This window comes from Pleuronectes platessa, chromosome 10, assembly GCF_947347685.1.
Source record: "Pleuronectes platessa chromosome 10, fPlePla1.1, whole genome shotgun sequence".
Taxonomy (NCBI): domain Eukaryota; kingdom Metazoa; phylum Chordata; class Actinopteri; order Pleuronectiformes; family Pleuronectidae; genus Pleuronectes; species Pleuronectes platessa.
In genome coordinates this window covers 16,353,785-16,380,953 of record NC_070635.1, presented here as the reverse complement: position 1 = coordinate 16,380,953, position 27,169 = coordinate 16,353,785, and the positions used below count along the sequence as shown (strand labels likewise).

The 27,169-nt window shown below is 42.8% G+C and overlaps 1 protein-coding gene and 1 long non-coding RNA gene across 4 annotated transcripts in view; both read right to left on the bottom strand.

The window, feature by feature from the left end:
• The window catches only part of LOC128449823 (uncharacterized), a 107,751-nt gene extending 90,863 nt beyond the window's left edge, over window positions 1-16,888 (bottom strand). For 2 of the 3 annotated variants that reach the window (XR_008339917.1, XR_008339915.1), the window contains exons 1-2: window positions 16,766-16,888; window positions 14,923-15,298 (exon numbers count right to left, since the gene is read on the bottom strand). This is a non-coding gene — a long non-coding RNA (uncharacterized LOC128449823). Of the gene's footprint in view, window positions 1-14,918; window positions 15,299-16,765 lie in introns of all 3 variants that reach the window. The other variant, XR_008339916.1, reaches the window with a different exon arrangement.
• Window positions 16,889-22,207: 5,319 nt separating this feature from the next.
• Window positions 22,208-26,767, bottom strand: sox4b (SRY-box transcription factor 4b). Its single transcript, XM_053432602.1, has one exon. The coding sequence runs from the start codon at window positions 26,162-26,164 to the stop codon at window positions 24,917-24,919; it is 1,248 nt and encodes a 415-aa protein (XP_053288577.1). The 5' UTR covers window positions 26,165-26,767; the 3' UTR covers window positions 22,208-24,916.
• Window positions 26,768-27,169: the final 402 nt, after the last annotated feature.

The following is a 27,169-nucleotide window of genomic DNA, read 5'->3' as shown; positions in this document are numbered from 1 at the left end:
CCGCTGAAGGTCAAAGTCAGCAAACTGCACCGTTGCAAGTTATGTGTTTAAAATTACAACGTGCAACTGACTACATGACAATTAAAGTACCCTTCCCAACTCTGGAATCTCGGCTTAATCGTCCTCGGGCATAAGTGTTGAAGTTAAACAAGCACGGCAACCTGAGGACCGAGCGAAGTAATCCAAACCCCGCAGAAAAAGTTATAATTCATCATCCACCCAATGCAAGGCAGAGGTAATCGGAGGAGTGAAACCTTCCGAAGCAGGAAACTCTCACAGAGATCAGATGATCGCGTCACTCAGAAAGACAGTGACTTAGTCAGTGAGAGAGACAGAGGCAGCACAGAGCAGCCAAAGGACTAAGAAGGCCTGATCAACAAACTATTATAGATGTTGAAAACTGCAGCGGATCACAGGAGGAAGTGGAAATTAGGGAGTGTTAGAGGCTCTTGAGAAAAATACATCTCTTGGTAAGGAGATATTTGAGCCCATTAACGCTCAGAGGCTCTAATGCAGAGGTGGAGAGTGGGTGGAAGGGGCAGACAAAGAGATACTGGCAGAAACATGCAAAGGGAGAGAAATAAAAACAGACAGGCAGGCAGCCAGAGAGGCAGCCTGAGATCGAGAGAAGTAGTGAGGAAGAGAGGAAAAGACAGACAGGCTTCCCGACTGTGACAGGCGAACCGCATTGGCGAAAGGAAACTTAAAGTGCAAATACTGAAAGACAGCGATGCATATCAGCATGAAACAGAGAGAGAGAGAGAGAGAGAGAGGCGAGAGGGAAGGAAGGGGGGAAAAAAAGTCAAAGTGTAACTGGAGGGGAGAGGGAGAAGTGACAGAGAAGGTAGCACCAGTGGGGTGTTCGAGTGAGAGCCGGAGATGATGAGATGGACAAACACAAAGACTGATGGAGTGAGGAACTCGGCAGGGAATCGAACATGCGCGTCCTAAGGGGCACAGTCCAAAAAATAAAAAACAAATTCCACACATGACAAGGACAGCTCGTCTTTTCCACCACCCTCTCTAAAGCCTGTGAATCAGGCTGTAAACCGGCCTGTCAGCCAACCAGTCTACCAGCCATGCACGCTGTAAAAGATGAGTGCAGCAACATTGTTGGATTAATAAAGTTTATTTTTGTACAAGGACATTATTATTATATTATCTCTGTGGCTGTGTACAAAATCGCCCACTTATCCACTAACTTCAATTAAGAGGAATATATAATGAGCTGATTTGCAAAAGAGAAACACGCTTTCGGAGGCTACTATGCACATTTTCTTCTGTGCCGGTAATTTCGTATTTTTCACAGGATTACGACGTACAACAACATCATTATTCTAAATATTTATTTTACCATTTCATATTCATACTTTTAGGTTAAAAGCACATTGACTTACCACCTTTAAATTTAGAAATACATGGGTTTGCTGCAGTTTGTGCTGTGATACACTTCTTTGCTTTTATTAACATTTGTACGACAGGTCCGTCTGTTCCTGCCGCCCAACTACAAAATGGCGAACTCATTATATAGTTGACTACACAGTGATAAGTGTGACTTTGGACACAGCCCATATCTACTGCTGAGGACGTTTGTCCCAGAATGCACTTTCTTCTGTAACAAAAGTAATGATGCTACTTAGTGTGGTATTGTCATCAAAATCGAATGTGGCGTTTCGCGCTCTCGCACGGTCTGACAGGATACTTTGAGATCGTTCGGTAAACTCCAGAAGCAGATGAATCAGCAGAAAGCGGCGGCGCATTAACAGCCTCACACGCCGAACTCCTCCGAGACAAGAATAACACAGTCCCTTGTCTAAAAGTCTGGAACCACACTTTCAAGTGAATCCAAATTGGTACCTGAAGTTTTGAGCCGTAATGTTAACATTTGTGGCTGTCACCGCTGCTGTCACTGTAAAAAAAATTTGCATTTCTGTCAGCATCATTTCTGTCAGCGTGGAGCGGCGTGAACTGGCGGTGAACTGAAGAGGGGGCTGGCTCCGTGCTCTCACTGTCTACTGAGGCCCAGCAGCATCTCACTGTGCGTCTGTGAGATAGAGAGAGAGAGAGAGAAAAATCAGACAGAAAATTTAAGTCGGAGGGAGAGATAAAGAGGCAGGGAGGAAGGGAAGGCAGGGGGGCGAGGAGAAATGGAATAAATTAGAGGGAGGAGCAAAAAAGATAATGAGAGCGAGATGGGGAGAGAGAGCGGAGGGGGGGGGCGCGCACACACTCTGGATATCTGCATGTCTGAGCGGCCACAGTTCACTGTGTCAGTAGCTCTCATTACCGCACACAGCTGAGGACATCAGAGAGCTTACTAAGTAGCTGGTGAAGCCGCCTCTGTCTGTCTGCGTGCAAACATCAGCGGCACAAACACAAACAGCAGGGCAAGAAAGAGGCTCACAATTGAACAGAGAATCACGTTAAACACTCGCACACTCACACATATCTATTCTGTCCAGGATGGAAGTGGATTATCCGCCCCGGCCCGACTGAAATGTAGCCTGATCGGTACGCAGGGATTAACGTTGTGTGTGCAGGAATATTCAAATGAATCTGAATTTAATTTAAGCCAGAATTGGGCCAGTCAGGTTCCTCGAGGCTGCCTGAGGAGGTGCTGCGAAGGCAGGTAATTTGGAATAAAAGTATGTATGAGTCATATTAATGGACAATTAGGTTGCATGTGAACATCTTTAAATCCCTCAAGGCCAATGAAGGTGTTTACATGGGGCCACTTTAATTTGGAAAGAGAGCAAATTAGTCCTGCTAGCAAGATATTAGCCTGAAAGTAACATATTCTGGTAACAGCAGTCACACCAGAGGGATAGAGATGGGAACATGAAAGGCAAATTCATATCTTGGAAAAAGAAAATTGTTTACCAACTTAGAAAATGTATTTAATCGGTAACACACAAATTAATTAATTGGTTCAAATGAATGCTAACAAGTTATTTTACACTTTATAACTTTGATATGAATAAAATGTATTAATTTCTGTGTCATCAATTAAAATCCTATTTCAAGTTGGTAAACAAATCTTTTTTCAGTGTGATTTCCGCATCCGTCAGTCCACTAGGGTCCGCTATGGTCCTCGTTACATAAATGTTATCATCCATGCATGTCCACTATGGTACGCACATCGGTGTGCAGCCCAACATTTTTAACCACGCTGACATATGCATTGACTGTGCATGCTCCAAGTGCAACATATGTTTGTTTGTTGGCCAATTATAGAAGACGATGAACAACATGGACACTGGTTTTAAAAAGAAGCTGCATGAGGAGATCCTCCGATACCCATGATTGAACAACCAGTCTATGAAGGAGTAAGAGAACACGCACACGGGGTGAACTCCTGGAGAGAGGTCACAGCTATACGCTTGGTCGGGGTGAGTACTTCCTGATAGAAGTTCTCATTTAAACAGAGGTTGACAAACAACATTATTGTGCATTACCTCACCTACTGGAATGGAATGGAATGTGGGATCAGGTACGCATCAGGCATTACCAGACCAACGCAGACCGTCATTTTAGTACGAATGGAACCGTGGGTATATACGTATGACCGTAACAAGTACATACATTTCACTGATGTGGAAAGTAGTAGTAGTGGAAAGTCAGATTGATTAGTTTTAATTCATTCAGATTAGTTCTAACTGTTTGTTTATTCGAGAGTGTTGAGTTTTGCGATGGTTTTCTCGACATCTTCTGTTTTTTCCAAATAAAGACAGCATTGGCAGCAGATTACAGGGTCACCTGTAAGTCTAGCCTCTCCTGACAGCTCTCTGAAAGCAAACCCTGCCTGTCCGTCAGGCTGATGCATAATTGAAAGCGTGACTCATTCTTACTCAGCTCGTTTCTCGGCCAGAGATGAAGCCTTGACCTTGTCTGGCAGCAAATTTGCGTCCAACGTGATTCAGTGCTGCTTTGTTAGTCTTACTGAGAGACGATGCTTAATGACGAGGTGTTTTGAACATTGCTACAGGCTGTACAACAAACACCATGTGTGAGCAGGGTATGCGTGTATCGGTGTGTGTGTGTGTGTGTGTGTGTGTGTGTGTGTGTAAATGTGTGATATTTCCTGTGCCCATGACTGTCAGCAGTTCACACACACACACACACACATACAGTACACACAGTTTGAGTCACAGTCTAATTTTATTCAGCAAGGACATTTACAAGTACCATGAATTTGACCTTGTGAACTGGCGCTGGCTGCACAGCACAGCACAGAACAGCTAACGGCTGACGCATAATAATTAGATGCATAATAATAAGAGCAGGGCATGACTTGGCCTTATTCAGCCCCATTTCCACCAGAGATTACACATTGACCTCTTGTGAAAAGACCTGAAAAGAAATATGTCAGCCTTTATTCTTCGCCGGATCTTTTATATTGTCCATTAAAGACTCGGCTTTAGATTGCAATCTGGGATTCTTTTTTTTTTTTCACATTAGAGGGGATTACAGCAGGTGAAAGAACAGATTCATGTAGCTCGCTCCATGCTTAAATATGCACATTTATTTGTGTGCCCATTATTTTAAAAGGCTTTCATATTAAATGTAATTTCCTTCTTAACTGCTGTGTGCAATTCCATGTTTTAAAAAAATTGGGCTAGAATCCAAATGTATCCCGGGCAGACGCTGTTTTTTTTTTGCATTGGAGCTGCTACATTATTTAGAGCGGGGCATTTACTTGGGCTTATTCATCCCATTTCCAGGCACTCAGATTATGCCTTGCACTGGACTGGAAAATCGTGTCAGTGCAGATACTGTTACAGGAAGGCTTTCATGCTCGGAGGCATAATCTGCCTCCAGGAAACCCGACTTTTTACATCAACCATCACATGGATCCAAATGGCCCTCCACATATAAACAAACACGCACACATAAAGATTCCCGGACATGAGTGATCTCTCATGCAGATCATGAAAAAAGTTAAAGCAATCACTGACGGAATCTGAGTCATCCCACAGATTTATATTTAACAAGGTGTCTGAAATGTTTACGTCTGTAATATGAATTTGGATGGAAGGATAAAGGGAAGATGGATGGATACTTATGGGCATGTATAAAAACATATTCTGACACAAATAGACAGTGTGATTTAGTTGTTTTTTTCACAGCTTTTGAATATTACTTCAATAATTTTGAAGCTGCCAATGATAAACCTTCCATGACAAAATCAAAGGTCTACTGTGCATACACTAGTATGTTCACTAAACAAAGCTTTTACTGGACCAGAAGAAAAATAGAAACTAAACTACAATGAATATCCAAATAAATCCTGGTCCAGAGGCCATGTTGTTGTGTAAGGCTTTTATCACTAGCTGTCTACATGTGATCTGTTATCTCTCCATGAGCCTGATACAGCACAGAGCTGCAGGAGCCAGAGATCAGTAATCTGAGAATACAAAAGTTGTTTGCATGCATTTACAGGGGGAAGAACTGGTGTGTTACATCCACAAAAGGCAGAGACAGGGGCAGTTTAAACTCTACTGTATCTCAGCCAGTGTTGCAGGATATAATCAGATTTATGCATTTATATATCCGGCCAGGATCAGAGATATCTCCATCCAAACAGATCTGATCCAGCAGTGGTACACAGTCCTGACAAAGTGTGACGCAGCAAAGAGATACAACATGAGATAATATTTTGGATTAGCCTGCTCAACTATCACTGGCCCAACTGTAGGAACTGCATACACTGCCTTACATAAACTCTCTCACACACACACACACACACATATTCAGGTGCAAATACTTCCTGTTTAATATGTCACCCAACTCTAATCTGACAGCTCCTGTATCTGAACAAGATTACAACTCTTCCCAGTATCACCATGGAAATAGCACTAAACTCTGAAAAAGCATGATGACTGTGGATTAGCAGCATAGTACAAGGACAATACAATATCACATTTCAGCACCTGTTTTCTATTTAATTTAGCATTTTAATCCTCTAAATAGAGCACAAGCTGTTAAAAGGTAAAGGCATTCATTATGTGATCAGTGCTCTTTAATATGTATTTTATAAATATGACCTTTAAGTCACTGCAAGTAAAATATAAAGTTGCTGTCACATGCAAACCTTCAACTTCAGATCTAGAAACACTCTAGATCAAACGCTCTGCTCACACCTGGCACAGAACACGTCTCCATTAACCATGGGGTCATATGTGGCCCAGCCCGCAGCAGATGTGGTCTGGTTAGTCAGCTCTCAATGCGTCCTGTGTATCCCGTGTGAATTCACATCTGTTCTCACAAATCTGATCCATAAACTTCTGAGCGGCTCATGCAAGACGCACTTATCTCGCTAAGTGAAGGGGGCAATGTGGCCTGGGTCTAACCTGGGATTTCCCTTTGTTTGCTTTAGCCTGACCTGGCTTGACCTATTGGAATTAATTGCATTGCCAATGTTTGGAGAAGTTTCAAGGGATAAACACAATATGGGTGGAACTCATGGCTGCATTCGTTTTTTGTATTTCAGCATGCAGCATTTTCTGTAATCCAAAAATATTCAGATTACATGGAATGAAAAGGAATATGAAACTTTGCAAAAATTGCTTTGTAATATGTGTTCAGTGAGTGACTACATTAAAAAAAATCCAACGCAACCCTGTTTGTATGATATGATTAAATAAGTCAAGAGAAAAAACAAGAGATTGTATCGTATCTTTTAAAGAAAGAGGGAAAGAAAAGTGACGCTTCCAGGGCAGGAGGACGGGAGTTTTTGCTCATTCATTGCATTCCCTCATGGCATCAGATATTCTGTTGTGCTTTCATCACTTCATGAAATATTTGCTACTTTGCTGTGATCTTTTGTTTTGTTTTGCAAAGTAAATATGCTGAAATAATTACTGTCAAAATGTTACAGGTTCTCTGGAAATCAGGCGATGGCAGTTTCAAACAAACTGCAGGGTGGAATTCTCCTTTGAGTATACACACTAGGATTCGGTGTAATGCAGTGACACGTTACTTTCTGGCTGTCAGAGCGATTGTACAGAGCAAAATGTGAAAAAATTACTATGTTTTCTTTTCTACTTGATGAAAGAGGAGCTGGCTTCTGGAAAATTAAACGTCAATACTTTGTGTCCTCATGTTTTCTCTCGGTAACAACGGGATAAATGTGTATGGAGAGGAGCAGTGACATAGCGTTGTGTTCAGCCATATAAGACTGAGCACCGAGCAGAGAGGACAGTCTGCCCGTTCACTTATATGTGGGCCTTAGTCTCCTCCAAGGTATCCATCATCAGCAACCGTGCTGTCTGTAAACCCCGTGCGGAGCGCTGGCTTTTCCTCTCTCGCCATGGTCTGGCAGCGCTACGGCTCAATTAGCTCGTGACAGATGTCATCGCAATTGGCTGCATAATACAATGCATGACTGTGAGTTCTCTTCTTCACTCAGGCCCAGCATCCATCCGACTGGATCGGTGCTCCTCTCACTGGGTTAGTATCCCTCGCTTTTGATTATCAAACTGATAAATATGGCAGACGCTCAGGTAAAACCGCTGCATATTGGCCCAGGACTATCGATAGCAGAAAGAAACAGAGACAGACTGTGCAGCTGCAACACTCATCTGAGGCGGGTCAATCGATTCTCCGATGATACTCGTACACATTTTTGTTGTAAATCTCATGAAAGCCGAGCTTGCGTGGCTTTACAAGGTCAGCAAAACGCTCCTGGGGGGGTTGCATGATAATTTTCTAAATTGCTGTTATGGACCATTTGCCACACACAAACCAAATTGCTATTTTGGCAGAATCATTTATGTAAATCTTTGACAGAGATTCAGAAATCACTGATGGAAAGTGATGGGGGTGTGGGGGTGTGGGGGAAAAATAAGTTACGTTCTTGCATAACAAGCTGGAGCATTTGGGTTACACCACAGTAACAACATATGATAGAATTAGATAACTACCTTTGCTGATCTTGTAAAGCCCTTCCCTTAAATTTTTCTGTAGCACATCGTAAACTCAGTGGATCATATGATCACAAAAAAACCTCATGTGTCATGTGTTGTTAAGTGCTTAATTTACTTGTGCTCATTATGGAAGTTTCTCCAACTCCAACAATTTGTTTTAGTTTTTTATGTAGGCAAATTTTGAGCCGCAATAAACGCCATGAAGTCTGCACTACTGCTACTTTGAGTGAAAAGGACACGTATTATATCAGTGTAATGAAAAAAAAGAAATAAGTCCATACAATAAAAGCTGTCATCAAAGTGATTTGCTGAGTCTTTATCATCGTATTAAAACCACAGTCAGTCACAGTATTAAAGCTCCCGGTCCTGATATCACTTCACTGCACTGTGCCTTCAGCCAGTGAGCATCATCCTCTAATGATACATGGGTGTGTGTGTTTGTGTGTGTAAAATCACTGCTTCATAATCTCCTAACTACCAGACAATAACAGATTTGTCTGTGATAAAATCCCAGTCTTTACACCCGGGTCTGTCTGTCTAGCAGCTTCGTGTGTGTCTACGCATATAGTCTGTGTGACTGTGTGTGTGTGTGTGTGTGTGTGTGTTCCCATGTGGGTATTCCTGATGTATGCTTTTCCCTGTGTGTGTGTGTGTGTGTGTGTGTGTGTGTGTGTGTGTGTGTGTGTGTGTGTGTGTCTGTGAGTGTGTGTGAGTGTGAGAGAGGAGCAGATTTAGCTTTGATAAAACCCCAGTCTTTAGAGGGATTATCAGTCCATCCCCAGACAGCAACATGCTGTGCATTTATGGAGGTAATAAGTTTGACCTGTAATAGATAGACAACTGGCTAAAGCTGTTATTGGAAATTGCATCCCTATATCTGTATACCTGGGCCGGGACGGAGGAGGAGCAGGAAAAAGCTATATCTACGGGGGCAGTTTAGACCTGCTGCGCCACGCGAGCTCTCATCCATTGAATTTTGATTTGACGCTTACAGTTATTATGTGTTTTCCGATTGATTTGTCATGCTATTATCTGCGGTTTGGTTCCGACTTCACTAAAATCCCAGAGGGCAAATGTGCAGGAGGCAGAAAAATATATATATACAAAAACACAATGTAGCACAAAACAAGGAATTGACATTTAAACCCAAGCATAAAATAACTAAATAGTAATCTGCATCACAAAGTCCTGTCTTGGTTCTCCCTCGTAGGACAGCGGCTCTTAAAAATGGCCTCTGTATGAGGGCATTTTCACACTAGAAATCATAGAGTGAATGTGCTCTAGATTGATTTCACTCATTGCATCATTTTTTAACCTGCAAGTTCTCACTGGAGGATTTGGATATGTCTTATTATACCACAATCCCGCAAAAGGTCACGATGGTGGATTAGGATAAGGACTCGTTTTCAGGTCAAAGCAGGAAAAGTCAAACTTGTGTTGTTGCCAAGCTTGTGTGAACAAATGTAAAAGCCTCTCAGGTAACCATATTACTTGCTGTAAAGAATAATGAAGCTCTGGAAGTCCATGTTTTTTCATCAACTCAGCCTCAGCCAGAAATAAAACTCCACTCCACGCTGTCAGGGTGAGAGATTTACTACACACTTAAGACAGGTGGATATAAAGAACCCTATAACAGCTCTGTCTGTCTTATTCCCACTCCTTTTCATCTCTTTTTCTTGCTCTTTCTTTTTAACTTCCATCTCAATCTGTTTCTCTCTCTCCCTCCTTTCGTCCCTGCCCATCACTCCTCTCCCTGTGTTCCCTCTCTCGGTCTCCCCCCTCCCCTCCTTCAAACACTTTACCTCATGCGCAGTCATAAAGAAATAATTAATTCTGTCCCTGCAGAGCCGGTATCGTATTAGCATGCCAGCAGAGCACGTTAACTTATCTTGCGGCTACAGGCACCGAATGGTAACGCTAAGCTCTGATAGTGTGCAACAGGATGACCACAGAATGCCTGTAGCTCGGAAAATTAGGACTGTCGTCACGATTAGTGATGGTGGGCCTAATGTTTTACTGCACTGTATTGTACTGTACTCTACCCTCCTGACTCACAGTAATTCAGCTGGTAGAGAAAATAAAACATTTTATTAGTAAAACTGTGCTTCCTCATTTTCACCAATTTAGTCTCTCCCTTTTTTTTAGGCACACAGTACATGACATGTGAAAAATCTGTCTGAGCGGCTGTTCCTCTTTTAAGATCCAGCTCAAAATGTATTAGTCCATCTGTCAGCATTTGTATCAGTGCATCAGAAATTACACTTCAGAGTGAAAAAAATTGTCTGAATTCATTAAAAGCATAGTGTGCGCAGACACAGCAGATGAGCAAGGGTCTTTCATCTATCTACTTATGCCACAAATATGTCTGTCTGTCTGTCTGTATGTGGAACACATATCTCGAGAAGCGTTCATTTTATCAGCTTCACACTTGGGATGTGTGTTGTTAAGAGCCCAAAGAAGTGCTGTGTCGAATTTGGTGCGATTTGGAACTTCAATAAAACAAAATCTGAACAAACGATAGCAATAATATCGGGCTCACCATGTCATTTTCATCATTCCATTACTTTTGCACTGACACTAGCATTCTTGGGTGTCACGGATGCTGATCTCGGTCATTGCAGCAACATGCATAGAATCACTTCCTCTTTAGAAAGGTTTATAGTAAACGCTCACAGCTTTTATGTGAAAAGGAGAGAGCTTTGTGGCAATGGCTTAACAGACCTCTAATATAGCCAACGTTCGAACGTATGTATAAGTTACACATGTGAACAGTAAAGCAAATTCAGATTAATTTAATAAACAATACAGAATACAATTGATAATGGAGTGACAACCGCTTCATTGCAGATAAACCAGGTAGGATCAATGCAAACAGCCCATTCCAACCAGTCATGTTCAGAGCTATCTCAGCACTAGTGTATCAAATAAATAATAAAAGCTATAAAAACATAAATTTAACATTAACTAGTACAAGTCAACACATGTATGTATTATAGTGATTTCTATGAGGGACCACAAGCTGCAGTGCCCACAAGCCACATGCAAGGATTGGTACAACTAAACCTGATAGCATCCCTGAGGCTCACCACAGCATGTCCACGAGAATTAGGCTTATGCCAGTGATTAGTTATTCTAGGACTAATGTTGTATTCTGGTCTAACGCAGTTTGCATAACATCAGTCCGGCTCACAGACGTGTTGTGCATAACAGTATTAAAAATGGATGAGAATGATGCAGATTTAAACCTGGTTCAGTCGGCAGAGTGGGTGTCACTGAGCCTAAGGTGCACGCCGCCATGTTCCAGAAGAGCCAAATGCCTCCTCATCTGTCTTCATCAGAAACAGAATAAAGTACTTCATATTACTGTTATAGCAAATACAGATGGATGGAAGATTACAGTGACACAGATTTAGTTGCACATATGCTGCAGAGAAAGAGATGGTGTGAAGCCATTGCCCATTTTAATGAGCACGCCAGCTTAGAGGGATATTGAGACTTGAGAGCTGGAAGATGCCACAGATTGCCGTGCTAATGTTGTCCCCTGTAACTCGTGGATTAGCTTTAGAAGCTCCACTCCCACTGGGACATTTATAAACACAAAAAAAAGTGTGCTCGCATAAGGCGTCCACCAAATGGCCAATGTGGTGAAAACTGCACTGTTCTTGATAATAGCATTACAGATAAGCAATGTAATTAGGCGGCACACAGTGGGGCGGAATGCATTGTAGAGGAGAGCATGCCTGGGCCATGCCTATTAAGGGCTCAGTGCTGGGCATGTCACAATGATTAGTTTTGCTAAACCTGATGTTTCTGTTTTACTCACAAGTTCACTTAACGGGTTCTGGGATTGAGTTTACACACTTGTCACCCACAGTTTCACAGATGGAAGAAGGGACGCATACAGGTGGGGCGCTCCAAATCTTATAACGAGAATTAGTTCTGCAGAGCAATAGAGATCTTCTCACAAATCCTAGCTACAAAATAAGGGATCTTCATCCGTCCGTCTGTCCATAAGTCAATTTTCTCAACAACTTCTCAGCCAATCAACTTCAAATGGTCAGTATATCTCCGACAACCCAACGAAGGGCAGCTTTCTATTGTGAACTTTTGAAGATGAGCGGTTGTCGATACTCTAACACTCCATTTATTAAAAATTTCACTGAATACTACCATTGTAACTATGCTTACAGGGATAGTTCACAGATAAATGTTAAGTCACTCATTATCAACTCAGCACTATGCCAATGGAAGGGTGGGTGAAGTGTTTGATTCCACAAAACACTTTTGGAGTTTCAGGGGTAAACAGCGTTGCAGCCAAATCCAATACAATTGAAGTATCTGGTGACCCCTTCTTAAAAATACAACAGAAAAAAAAACTTAAGTCCTGTGATCTCCTCCTCTGGAGGCGTGTTCACGTTCGCACGCACACACTGCACACAAGCTTTTTCCAAAGGGTACGTGGTTGTGCGGTAGCATTGCTACTTCCGGTAGCGGATATTTAGGCTTGATTTTTTTTTAAGACTCTGCCCCCAGTTTCTTCAACTGAAAACTACAAACACTTCACCCAGCCCTCAATTGGCATAGTGTTGAGTAAATAATGAGTGAATTTTCATTTTTCTGGGAACTATCCCTTTAAGACACAATCATTTAATAACCTCAATGATGAAATCGAAGTATGTTTCTTTTTCCCCCCGTAACAATGCCATACACACAGCAGGCAGATTTTGAATGGGCAAAAGCATACATACTGGTTTAAGGTAGAGTGGGACATTTGTTTCTGAAACACCTTTTATAAACAAGTGAACATAATGTTGTCCTTGGGAAAAAAGAAGGAAAGCCTGAGTCTGTGGCCCTTACAGGACTCTAACAAACACAACCAAATGTGTACCTCGCTGTCACTAACAGAGCTGCCTGCCTGTTTGGAGCCTGCCTGTGCTCTCACTGAGCATGATTGAGTCTTTACAAGCCAGAGAGATAAACACAGCTGAAGTAGAGACGATAGAAGTTAGAGAACGAGTCAAAGAAAAATCCGTTAACAGTTGCAACAATTGTCAGGCAGTGAGCATAGCTATGACAAGACGGCTGGTGGGAGCGGCTGGGCTGTATCAGTTGCATTTTTTCCAAGTGGAGCCTGCTTTTGTTGGCTTTTCCAGGATTACCAACCCTACCTTTAAAAATCGAGGCTACGTTGAAAATGATCATTATATAAAGCTACCATGCTTGCAGATGAAGAAAGATAAATGTTGTGTTTAACAGAGCGGTAGGTTCTACATATACAATTGCGAGAACGACAGGTGACTTTAAGGTTACGATCCATGTGAGTCTGGTGCATGGTTGAGCTGCGCTGCACACACTCTCCCTCTGTAACTGACCCGCTGTGTTTTTCCCTCCTCTCTCGCAGCCTCTGTGCCAGCTTATCGGAGATGCATGACTCATCAGCACCCACGCTCCCCCACTGACCTATATCTGCCCCACCTGTGTGTCACAGTGCTGACTGACCCACATTCCCACTGATCCAGTGATTTCCAGGCTGTGACCTGAGCATGTGCCACAACAACAGGAAGAGGCAGGTCAATGCTTTTTCTTCTCACAGTCTTTTAAGCGCTGGTGTTTACATATGATTGCAAATTGTTGTTAAATCAACATCGATGCTCACTTTGTTCTTTCTTGATGTTAAACTGAATGAATCGAGGTAATCTCAATCATTTATTTTCTATAATTTGAATCATTTATGTCAACAAACCACCTACTACTCACGCTTCAAATTGCTCCAAGCGTCTGCTCACAATGATAAACAAGCGTTGTTGTTTTAGTTTTATTTTATTTGCTTATTTTTTTCGAGCAGACACGATGGCTCAACATCACAGCACACAGCCACAAGCAACATCCCTGTATCCCTGCCTCTCCTCTGCAGCAGAGTACCGCATGGTGAAAATGTGATGCTGCAGGACCATGTGGGCTGCCATGCACAAAGAGGCTGGAGGTGGAGCCTGGATGCTGACAAGTACCACTTGACGCTCTCATTGGCTCTCAATGACATCACTGAAAGAGGGGGCTGCAAAGAGAGGGAAAGGGGTGAGTCTACCTTTCCTCCTCTCCCTCACACACAGACATTATGAAGTGCAGGTTAAGAAGGCGGCTGGCTTTTTCCAGGCTCTATCCGGTTTGTCTAATTGAACTGCCGCAGAAAAAGGCAGAATACCAAATCTCCATCTTAATTGTGAGGCGCCCCCCCCTCCCACTCCGTCTCCTCAGTGAACAGAAGGGTTCCAGGGAATATTTTTATGTCACGGCTGCTCACAAAGAAAACAGAAACTGCACCACAGATCCGATGGCAATTCACTGCAGTACAGTCGCTCACGGAGAACTGACTTCACAGAACATCCCAAAGCAAACGTGAGAAAAGAACTGAGGATGGACAAATGAATTTGGCCAAACTGCTAACGAAAGTGTAAATCTGCAGAAACACAAACATTGCATGCAACACCAATGAATTTGAATTGGTCTTGGCCATTAATTAAAATAAAAGCATATACCAGTGTGACTTATGAACAAATATGTGTATGATCTGTAATCGTCCAATTTATTTAATTATTATTATACATACAAGTCATGCATGTTCACGAGGAGCTTCAGGTACTTTAATTGGACATGTGTGATCGAGTAAACTGTGAAATCAAGTACAAGTGTGACGAGTAAACCCTGCATGTTGTGGTGTCTGTTAAGCAAGCACAGGATTGAGGAGAAAACATTTAGTTCGATTTTTCCTAAAAGAAACTTTCATAAAGTTTTTCTTGAGTCCTGCTTGTACTGAATCCAACTTCTGCATAAGTTACGACAAGCTGCAATTTGTATCCATGTTTAAATGTTTGACCTTAGAAACCAAACAGCCCCTGCAATCATTTGTGTGTGTGTTGTGTTAGTTGGGGTTTGGGCAGTCCTTACAAACAAGTGGATGAACAAGTGGCACATCCCAGCACAAAGTAATCTTACCTACCCCGGCTGAGGGCCGTCGATGGGATCAGACATGATATATCCTCCTGTTCCAGTGATTCCGGCCCGCGACGTGTCTTGTGGAAAGACACACTGCACTTTTTTTTATAATCCTCAAAGTGTCTCCATGACTTTTCGATTTCCGAGTGTGCCGAGGAGACATCCCGCCTGGCACTGATGCTGCTCGAGTTTAAATCCCTGAATCTTCACCTTCTCCAGAAGAAAACAGTTCAGCCTCTTAATCCTCCTCCTCCTCCTCGTTTTAAAGGCTGCTTGATAGGTGACTCCGTACGTCTTCCATTTGATTTCCACACATTTGTATTTCCTGTACCTCCCATGGCAGAAAGCGCTCTGCTGGTTAATCTGGAGTTTGAATCCACCTACAGACAGATGCCAGAGAAAAATCTGATTAAAAGCAGTGTAGTTAAAACTTCATGCAACAAATCGGCCTAGAACTGATGACATTTTTTTAAAAGACAATTAAATAGTATATTATATGTTAACTAAGTATTTAGGTAGAAATATAAGTAAAAACCTATACATAAAAGTTTGTATGAACAGCATGATTGAGTTGGAAAAAATGAGGGAAAACAAATGTGTCCACAACCAAATGATTTAAAGGATTCACAACTAATTTTCTTTTATACAATAAATCCATCCTGCAAAGTAAATCTAAAGTTACGGGTAGGGCCACTGTACAATGGAATGCAGCAAATTCAAACAAGTTGTTTGGCCACACCTTCACATCACAAAGAAAGTTTTAAAATTATGAAAAATGAAACTAAATTTGTCATATTTTAGACATTAAAATAAAAATACAAAAAACTCTTAGAAAACTTCAGTCAGCAGCTTTTGTTCTGGAGACGATCCGGCATTTTTTAAATATTTAAAAGAGGAAAAAAGGAATTAAAAGCTCATCCAGCACTTTGCAGATTTAATGAATATATTCTAAACATTTTCTATTCCGTCAAAATCATTTTAAGTGTTAAGAAAAAGTTGTTTCCTTGTGGATTTGCGCTCCTTCTGCTTTTCTTTGTATGGACAGAGAACAAAGGAGCTTTTACTGTAACAAAGAAGCTGCAGCGACTTATACCTGTTGCTCTCTTTCCAATGAACTATGACAAGTTTCTTAGTGATTTTCATAACTTATCTAATTTGTATTCCCCTCGTGGCATCTTTTCACCCCCACACTTTCATGCGTATTCGTGCAACAAGTTGAATTCTGTGCCACTGTTTTGTTTCTTGGAGAGTTTACACCTGATTGCATTGTTCTGAATTCCCACAGTGCGCTGGCAACTTCGTTAAGACCACGAAATCCCCTGAAACAAAACTACTCACACAAATAAACTATTTTACAACTATTGATGAACTATTCCTGCTCACTTTGTCTTGTTCTGCAGCGTGCGTAAAAGCTCCTTTTCTTCGCAAACTTCTGACAGGCGGCTGCTTTGTCTTGCGCGTCGCAACATCCCCAAGAGACAAAAACACGGCAGCAACACAAACTCCATCTCACTTACATTAGAGGTCAGTGTCAGGTAAATTCTCTCGTATCAAATGTTGCGTATTAGTGCGCGTTATGGAAGATGCGTGTCTGAGCATCCCCTCAAGTTCTCTCCTCAAAGCGCCCCGCGTCAGACAAAGGAAAAGGGGACCGCTCCTCTCTCTCTCTCGCCCCGCCGCCCGTGCTCCTCTAGGTCTCTCTCCCTCTCTCTCCTGCTTTGTGCTCAAGTTTGAGCGCTGACGCACCAACTGCAGCAGCAACTTTTAACTGGAAAAATAAGAGTCCACAAGATTCGGCTCCATGGGGCGCGAAGCGAACGGCAGTATCCCGCTCGGAGGCAACTCACCTGGGGGGCGGCGTGCTCTGCGCGCGTCGCCGTGCGTCGCGGAGGAGAAAAAAAAGTTTTGAGAGGGCACATCCAGCTTTGTGTTGTGGAGTCCCCCTTTGTCTACACGTGTGATAGATGGATGGGGCTCCTTTTGGCCGCGCCTAGTTCATTTCGCTCTCCAAAGAGTCCCGCCCTCTCAAAGTCAAACAACTATGCACACAACAATATAGACGGGCCGAGTGTGTGTCTGAATACTCATTGTGATTCACTGTGTAGTACAAGTGTATGCATTTATATATTTAAACTCGCCAAATTCACTCAGTCAAGCAATTTGCTTTCTCCAACCGTTAAATGAACTCTATGCCAAACTGTCATGAAAAAGAATATCCATCTGAATATAGTACTTTTGTTTAATTACTTTAACATTTTACAACATTTTAACATCTTTTTGTTTACAGAGTCGTGTCTTTGTTTGCCACCTGCCAGTATCTTGTATATCCATCCATCCATCTCAATCTCTGTCGATTCTTTGCCTAAACCTGTGGACTCCAGAAGTAACACTTGTCACATAAAAACACTCCTTGATTTATCATTTCTAATATTTTTCAGATTTTATTTTATTTAATTGCACATATCCGACAGAAACTTTCCTGGCTGCACCGGTGCCTGGAGACCACCTTTGTGTCTGGACAGCAGCAGCAGCAGGGGAACAAAGGAGGAGACAAAAGAGGAAGGTCTCATTGTTTCGTAATGCACAGAGAAGCGCGTCAATGTCGATAATGACTAAGATGAGAGCTGGTGCTGCTGCAAGGTGGAACCTTGTTAAATGAAAAACATCATTTGGAGTCATAAAGGCCTTTGATTATGAGAAAAACTCATTTATCTTACTGATTCATAGCTTGTATCGTTTTAATGTATTCACATGGGAGTGAAGTATTTACTAATAAACACCATCAGCTTTTTATCTATTTCTGTTTGATTATATGACAACATTGAATAAATCCAAATGCATCACTGAACATTATTCATATTTTCATGATCACTCCAGTGTATTAATGACTCATGCTGATAATTGCCAACATATTACATCCTGAAACTGGTCCAATTGAGGGAAATAGAGAAGAGTTTTTCTACAAGTAAAATAAAACCTGTCCGTTCTGAATGTTCATCATATCCAACAGTTTTTTTTAAACACTGCACGTGACCTTTCTTCTTCTTCTTCTTCTTCTTCTTCTTCTTCTTCTTCTTCTTCTTCTTCTAAATCGCTCGGTTTATTCGTGAGTGGCAACCATGTCAAGGTGCATTACCGCCATCTACGCGCTCTACTTATGTAGCAAAGGCAAGATGTGAAACTAACACGAAAAAGGGAAAGTAACACAAAATGATTTCGGTGTGGAAGCAAGCGGTGGCAGCGCTGATGGAATTTCATCTGTGCGTGCATGTGCGTTGGGAAGGGACGTGGGGGAGGGGATAGTAGAGTCTAAGAAACACAAGCAGAGACAGAGGAACTCCTACTGTAACTGTGTCTCCTCCTTAACAGGTGTAAGTCCACCTCTGCAATGATCCCAGGCCCAGCAGAGAAAGCAAACTACCACACACACAATACAGATGCTCATGCAAACACGTGCAACCACAGTTTTAAGCACAAAAACCTAGGCTGTGTGCTTCCACTGGACTAACACATAGATCTTCCAGCCCTCCAGGAGAGGAAATACACCTGTCAGCCAAAGTTACCTGTCTTTCAGAAACACTTCTCAGAGACATATAGACTATAGATAAGATAACGGGTACCACCACCACCAATGTGTCCTCCATGCATTGCCAGGCAGATAGAGATAAGTAATGAAAATGAATTTTGCTACTGCACATTGGAGAATGTGAGTGAAGTGAAAACAACAGAAGCACATGATGTTTATGCAGAAAAAGAAGAAGAAATAAATAAAATGCATAAGACAGAGAGAGAGAGAGAGAGAGAGAGAGAGAGAGAGAGAGAGAGAATAGAGAGAGACATTCATACCTCTCTCGCCCCCCACCAGAAGAGCTGCCCCCCTGCTGTGGTTTTACTGGGCCACTGACTCCAGCAGTCATTCTGCTCCGCCCCACCCTGGCCACTGCCTGCACGTCTCCCGCTGAGGAGTCAGCTGAGCCACGCATGAGACTGCACACTGAACAGGCTGCATACAGCTTAGTGGAGCTTAACACACACGCAGAAGTGCTAGAACTGTTGGGAAATTTGCAAGATTATACCACAAGTTATTATCTCCTCGCATATTATGCTACATATTTATCATTGTGATGGTATGAGAAATCTGGTTATATAGACCTGCTATTACAAGGAACGCACATGCTGACTGTGCTGACGTTAAATGTCAGGAGCTACACACGGACAATTGAGCTGTGAGAAAACGTGTAAATCTGCATATTATGTGTGATACTGCAAGCACATGGTACTGTATAACAGCTTCATAAAATCAATTCTGGATACTTGCACTAATTTACAATCAAGGTACTGGCATATAAGCAAGGTGTTTGTCATTTACACCAGAAAATACAACGTTTGAGCATTTACTGTACCACAGAACATACAGATTATTACAAGTGTGTCGTCCTTTGTGTGTCTTTTCCTTGGTTTTATCTCCTTTACTGTGCAAAAGAACTCATAACTCCAGGACTTATTTATGTGCACAACATTGTATGTGGTGAATAAAGTGCACCTGACTTCGCCGTGACGTTTTTACAGAAAACAAAATGCCTTGCTACTTACCTACTCATTACAGACAAACAATGAAACTAATTTGGCATAAGCAGGAGTGCTCATTAACATAACACCAAAGAGGCATTTGGCTCCATACTGTGTGTGATAGATACGCATAATGAAATGCTTGCTTCATTCTGTGCATTGCATAACACAATGGAAACAATTACAATTGTATAAAAGCACATACTTGAGTCTTGCTATCTTAAAGTACTTTTGCATCCAATTACTACATTAAAGATGCATAGATCTATGAACTGAACTGACTAACTGGTGCTTGTATCGTACATAATGGCTCCATATAGTTGATTACATTAACAGTCGCGGCACCTTTGTTGTAATTTCACACAATTAAAAAAAGCTGTAGAATAAATTTGTGTAAAGCTGCTGTTTCAAGGAATTTAGAACCCACCAATATGCACTCTTTACTGGTGATTCCTTTAAAGTATTAAAACTAGAGGATTTGACACTGGTTTTAAGATTTTACACAGTGACATTGTTTGTCCTTTTATAATATTGAGCCTGACAGAAGACAAGGAATAACAAGATTAATGAAAATAAATACATTTGTTCATGTATGAGATACAAACAGTGTCTGATCTTACTGCGGGCATGCCCATGTCATGTGGTTTAATTTTATGCATAGAATTTCAACCACATACATAGACCAACACACACACACACACACACACACACACACACACACACACACACACACACACACACACACACAGAGAGAGATGCACGCATTATAGACAGACAGACATGCTTGTCAGCTATGCTGGAGGGCCCTTGGCTGACTGCTGCTAAACCAGCCCTTCCCCCACAATAAGGGTCTGTCTGGGAGTGGGGGAGGGGAAATCATGACTGTCTGAACACCAGACAGCCGGCACGCGGCACAACGGTCTAGAATAGAATAGAAATAGAATAAAGCATCACTTTGAATATAGCATCAGTCGTCCATGTATATGCACAGCTTGTGCTAATGATGTAAAAGGGGAATTGTTTGATTCTGCAGCAGGGATGAATTTTAGGCATTTGAGAAAAAATAGCAACTCATTAGTAATGAAACATTGCTGTAAAGTTTATTAATTTCCCCCAAAATGATCAATATACAGCATAAAGATAAGTAACGAGTGTGTCAAACATGGGATTAGTCATGTGATGGTGGTACCACTACTCACCTATGCTTCAGAGGCCGTTTAATACGGCTTCTATACTTAGAATGAAATAGAATTAATATGTTACCAGGGTATATGCGTTAACAGTCGACTACTGCTGTGAACTTTCTTATTGTTAGCATTGGTCAGCTTTTCATGCTGAACCCTTGGATTCCGATGAGGCTGTGAGGAGTCCGTGAATATGATGAGGACTGACCATCCAGGGGTTTACAGGGGATGCATGGTGTACATTATGAGGTGGAGCCATTTGTTCATCTCCCTGCATTGTTGATTATTGTTTCATACATATGATGATTCGTGTGCTATCTAAGGATTCATCATTTGTAGAGATATTCTGAGAGACAGGTTACTTACAGTGCTTCTGTTTTAGTGGGATTAAAACCTGTGTATTCTGTTTACTGCACGTCACACTAAACTATTTGCTGTATTCACAAAGTATCTAAATGTTTCTGCAGTATGCATAATCCATTAGAATATAGCTGTTTATACAGGCTAAATAAAGTTGTACATGCCGTTGCTTTCAGGTGAATAAATTTGTGCAACACAGTTGAAATGATCTCTCCCCTGTTGCTCTGTATAGAGCCAGTTATTTCTGAGCTGGGTCATGTCATATGGCCATTTAATCACCAGGGCTCATATCAACACTCTCCCACTAAGGTGCATTTTAAATTCATGAGACTTAATCCTTATAGGGGGGGGGGGGCTTACCATAAAAACCCATCAATTATGTGTCACTATAGGGTTAAAATAATCGTATTGATTCACTCCTATCGAGTGCACTGTATATGAATGCATATATTTCCCGACTCCACACCGGTGTTGTGAGCTTCTTCCCAAAGGATTAACGTTTCAGGACCCTCCCAAGTGTTTAGAGGACGGGGAGTCTGCTATAAAACTCTCTCCCAGTCAGCTCTGCCAATTGTACTATAACTGGGGGAAACCAGTTAGATTTTTCATTGCTTGATGATGAGCTTCCCAGAGGCCTGTTGGGTCATTTGCACTCAGACATGGACAAAACTTTTTGCTAATAGGCCTTTTAATAACTTGTTTGTAACTAAACAATGTCAATTATATTTTCTGCTCATTTAACACTACCGAACATACAACCATCTTATGTCCTTTACGGATGGAGGTGATTATTGGTTTTGTAAAAAAAGTCCATATTTGTTGCTTATTCCATGTTACCCACTTTAATGAGCCAATCCATATGGAGAGGTTTGCTATTAGTTGACATTGTTATGACCCATCGGTCATAAGAAGCCAATATTGACTGAGCTGGTGCAGTGGTGAGCAGAATCAGTAGTTTTTGTTAGGCCTGTGTGATCTTAATCCTTACTCTCACTGTGTATCTTTCATCAGAGCAATAGCAAAAGAACAATGAGCTGGTAAGAAGCTGGTAATGATAATGATGAGTCAATCTGAGTCATTCCCCTACTTAATTATCTGATATTAACACATAAATGTCACTTTTTGCTCCTGGCAGTCACAGAGAATCACATAGAAAATGAAGAGAGAGTTGTAGCGTTTCAGTTCCAGCTGATATTTATTATCCTTCCTTGAAAAAGTTCTGTACACAAGTTTATATCAACAATCTGACAGGCAGTGAATGGACACAATTTAGCTGGCATGAGTCGCCCCCCACTTTCTCTGAAAAGAAAGGGAGGGACCTTTGTTTATGGCATGATTAGAGACAATAAATGATAATTCTACACAGCATATTGCACAGGATGGATGAAAAATAAAGTTAATATATTTAAAAATGCTTTTATATATATATAAAAAAAGAGTCTTGAACTGACCACCTTCAATGTAAGTAAGGATGTGTAAAAGATAGCAGTTCGAGACAGTGCCTGTCCTCAATAGCAACAACATACATAAACACACAATCTTTTTGCTTTATGATACAGTCAAATATACAAAGATCGAGTTTCACGTTTCATCGTTTTTTCCTCATTTTTTCTCCATTTTTTTTTCTGAAAAAACACAACAGCTAATAACCTGAATCTGAAATACAAATGCTATTCACCATGCCATAAAGATACTAAAACAATTATTAGCTAATGTTAGCCGACAAGTAGAAAAGATTATATATTCAAATACAATGAGAAACGCAGTACAAGTAGGTGTTGCGGAACTCAAGTCAGAAATTTGAATATGCTTGATGTTGTCATCCTTGTTTTCTTGCTATATATTGATAGCCGGTTCAATCCAGTGGTTGATTGGCAAATTTGACATCAGTAAATGAAAACATCAAGAAACAAGTCAAATTTAAAGCTACAATCTCCTCGTTTGTTGTCGTAGGCAAGATATCTGACAGGAAATGAAGGGGAAAAAAGCAAAACGAGTGGCTGCTCGAGATAGTGAAGCTGTTCAAACCCACAGGGTCCACAGGAATAGCCTCGAGAAATAATGCGTTCCTGTGTCTTTAAGGAGCCTGCAGACTAGCACTGTAAACGTAGAAGGTAGGCTGATACAAAGACTGGTGCTGCCTTCAAGTGCTGTCGGAAATGTTGCAACTGCATTCTTAGAAGTGGGTCTAATGCCCCGTGCTGACAGTGTGTTGCTCAGGGACTGGACATCACAGAGGTCCTGTCAGCACTTGCTGGTAAAAAATTGTGAAAACTTTGCCGAATTAGTGAGTTAAAACACCAATTGCATACCTGATTTGCATCATCTCCTCGGTCACTTAAGTTAAAAAGTAGCATGGTGCCTTTCCTTTTTATAAATCAAACAATAGGCAACATAGTGATTTAAGGTGTTTTGCTGGCTTTCCTTAAAAAAACGAAAAAGAGCATTTGAACAGGCAACAAAAGTCATGCGTGAGATTGTGTGCCATGAGAACTTGAAGGCAGCATGAAAACCAGCCTGTCGGAGTCTTAAAAATGAGGAAATCCAATACAGCTGTATTAGTAGGCTACACACACCGATTGTTGACTCCCCCATTTGTCTATATAGATTTGTACAAAAATACACTGAGAAAATAATCAAACTGTTTCCCTCTCTTTTAAGTGTCCAAAAAGTGTGTGTACATTTAAATATAAAAAAAGAAATGAAAAAAGTTGTGTTTTTAAAACTTTAGCCCTTCGCCCGAGAAGGAAATGTGACAGACATACAGACGACTGTAAGAAAACAAAAACAACAACACAAGATCAGATCATGTATACAAGAAATAAAATAAAAACATATGATCAAGTCAAAAACGCTTGGCCCAGTATATAAATACAACATCCCATATAAAATGGCATCTGGATACATGTACAAAACAAAGCTCAGAGGATGAAAGACAAAATAAAAATGGGTGAGGATTTCTCTAGAACTAAGCATCTGAAATCAAAAACATGACAGAATTTTGGTCCTGAATCGTGGTATATAAAGTTCAGCACAGATTTGAAGTTGCGTTTGAGTCCTGAAGTTTGAAACGTTACAACAGCTGGTGATTATTTCAATGTCCATTTCCCCCCCCCCCCCCCCGTCCTTAAAAAGAGAAGAACCGAAGCGAGCGCCACCTATCCACTTAAATAATCCTAATACTAGTTTTTTTTTTTTTTTTTAACTGCTCGACAGTCTTACAGAAAATCTCAGCACAAGATAGGTACAAAGTAGGCGGTCATGCTTTACATGTTTTTTGCTTTTTGAGAAACTATCCAACTTTTCCAGAAGAAAAACAACCCACCTGGTTTCATAGGAAGAAAACAAATTCCTTGACACCACATTAAAAAAAAAAACTCAGTCCTGTTTCTGTACCTTTTTAGTGGTGAAGTTCACTTGGCGATTCGTGGTGGGTGCAAGAATGTCTTTTTTGAAATGTCCCTTTTTTCCCCCTCTCCTTTCAAATTGAGAAACAACATTGATTAGGTGAACGGCGGAGCGCGTTTTGACGTGCAAATCAATCACAGTTAAAGTTCAGAAACAGCCCAGGACGAAGCGGCTCACAACCAGGAAACTGTCTCCTCGTGCTTCCCCGCACTTCCTCCACTGTTTAAAGTCCCAAGCAGCCCAACGCATCCAGAGGGAAAAGTCCCCTCCAGACTAAAAGCACGTTGTTCGCCTTTTCTAAAAGTTGAGCCTTCCAGGGACGAGGAGGGACAGGGGGCTGCTCTCAGTGGGACTTGTCTGGCAACACTGGAACCATAAGTGCACCCACTGCTCCCCAGTTTGAGTGTGGTGGGATTTTTTTTTGCTCGCAGGACATAAGCCTACCTGTGTCGGGTTTGTGTTTCTCGGCTCACTCGCTCAGTACGTGAACACCAGGTTTGAGATGGTGGACTCCAGCCAGTCCCCGGAGATCATCTCGCTGACTTCGGGCGTGCAGTAGTCGGGGAACTCGAAGTGGGAGCCCCCGGAGCCGGACTCAAAGTTCAAATCCAAGTCCCTGTCCAGCACCGAGGAGCCGAAGCTCCCCAGCGACATGCTGTCGAAGCTGGGGCTCGGGTTGATGTCGCGCAGGTCGTCCTCTAACTCCTCATCCTCCGAGGAGGAGGAAGAGGAGGAGGAGTGGGACGAGGCTGAGGAGTGGGAACCGGAGGGGGTCGGCGAGGAAGCCCGCCGGCTGCTGTATGTGTGCCCGCCGTGGCGCTCCGATGTGCCGCCCGGGCTGCTGCTGCCGGGGGAGTCCGCTCCGTCCTCCCGGCCGCTGGCCGCGTCATCGTACAGGCTGAGCGGGTCGCTGCAGTCCGCCGAGCTGCTCAGTGTGGGACTGGCCGGGACCGCCACGGAGGACGTGGGGCTCACGCTCAGGTTGGCCGCGCCGCTGCCGAACACGTACACCCGCTTGGGCTTCTTGGCATCCGGTATCTGCTTGGCCGCGGAGACCGACTTGGACTTGTAGAGGGAGTTGTGGTGGTGCTCTGACGGGTGCTCGGAGGCAAACGGTGATGCTTTGGTGCTACTGCCGCTGCTGCTCCCGAAAAGTGATTTATGGGGTCTGCTGCTGCTGGGCGATTTGGATCCGCTCTTCCTTGAAGATGAGGATGACTTAGTGCTGGTGTTGTGTGAGCTACTGCTGACTTTCTCCGCCTTGTCTCCGTTGCTGCCGGGCTTGGAGGTGCTCGACTTTACCTTCTTCCTCGGCCGGTACTTGTAGTCGGGGTAGTCCGCCATGTGCTTCAGCCGGAGCCGTTCCGCCTCCCTGATGAACGGGATCTTGTCGCAGTCTCTGAGCAGCTTCCAGCGCTTCCCCAGCCTCTTGGAGATCTCAGCGTTGTGCATGTCCGGCGACTGCTCCATGATCTTTCTCCTCTCGATCTGAGACCACACCATGAACGCGTTCATGGGTCTCTTGATGTGGCCGCTCGGAGTTTTGCACCACGCCGGGTTTTCCCCAAGCTTGTCCCCGGCGGTGGAAGACGCCGTGGAGCCCGGGGAGAGAGGTGAGGCGACCGGGTCCAGATCCATGCACGCCCCGGAGTCGGAGCTCGAGTCCCCGGCGAAGAAGGAGAGCGCCTCGGCGGTGCTCTCTGTGTGGCTCATCTTCTGCACCATGCTGCCCGGTTAGAAGGAGGGAGAGCGGTGTACTTGTTCCTTCTCTCCCTCTCCACTCGGTCCTGCGATGCACTTTAACGCAAACTCAGCTGATTTGCCCCCTCTTCAGAGTTGGAGCAGTTGTGGGGGGAAAAGCGCAAAAAGAAGCACTCACTCCTGAGGTGTGCAGTAAACTCGGTGGCAGTTCAGTCCAAAGTTGCCTTTAAAAAAAAAAAAAAAAGTTTAATTTCCAGGGTCTGTAGGTGTGGAACAGCTCGGAGAGTGTAGCCCTCTCTCCTCTGTGTGTCACCCTGTTATCAGTCTCTTCCTTCTGGGTTCTAAAATCAGTTCAGCCGTGTGCTGGCTGAACACAGTCTGTGGAGCAGCAGAGCGCAGACTGAGTGGCACAGTGCGCGCCCGGGCACTTCCTAATGTCTCCCTCGCGCAGTGTGTAAAGTAAGTGCTTTTCTCTGCATCAACTCTGTCCCCTCTGCTAGAAACAAAAGCCATGCATGCTGGGGAAGCAAAAAAATAGAAAACCTAGAGCGAGCCACACTGTCCGCCTTCCATCTGCAGACCGTGCGTTTCAAGCAGCCCTCCAGACCCGGCCCCCCTTGCTTGCATTTATCCCTTCCCGAGATACAACGGCGATAAAAATCGACCAATGGCGCGCTGTCGCTACCCTGCCTCTGCCCCAAGCCCACGCCCCTTTCGGCTGCGATTGGCCAAAAATGGAATCTAATAATAATCAGCGCGTGCAATGAGGAGCCTCGTGTCTGACCTCATTCCAGAATACAACAAGAAACTTCAATTTTTTTAAAGAGACACTGGCTTATGTTATGGACCCCCCCCCCCTTTTCTACTCTGGTACCAGCAGCCCATGTGTAGACCATTAACATGCAGCTATATGGAAACTTAAGTATACTGTACCGTATGGAAACTTGAACACTGAGTTTGTACTTCTGTGTTTTACTGATTAAAAGAAATATACACTGTGATATTTACCCTATTGTTGGCATTATGAAT

Bases quoted from the DNA above. Each gene is read 5' to 3' on its own strand.
- sox4b (XM_053432602.1), bottom strand. From the start codon at position 26,164: ATGGTGCAGAAGATGAGCCACACAGAGAGCACCGCCGAGGCGCTCTCC.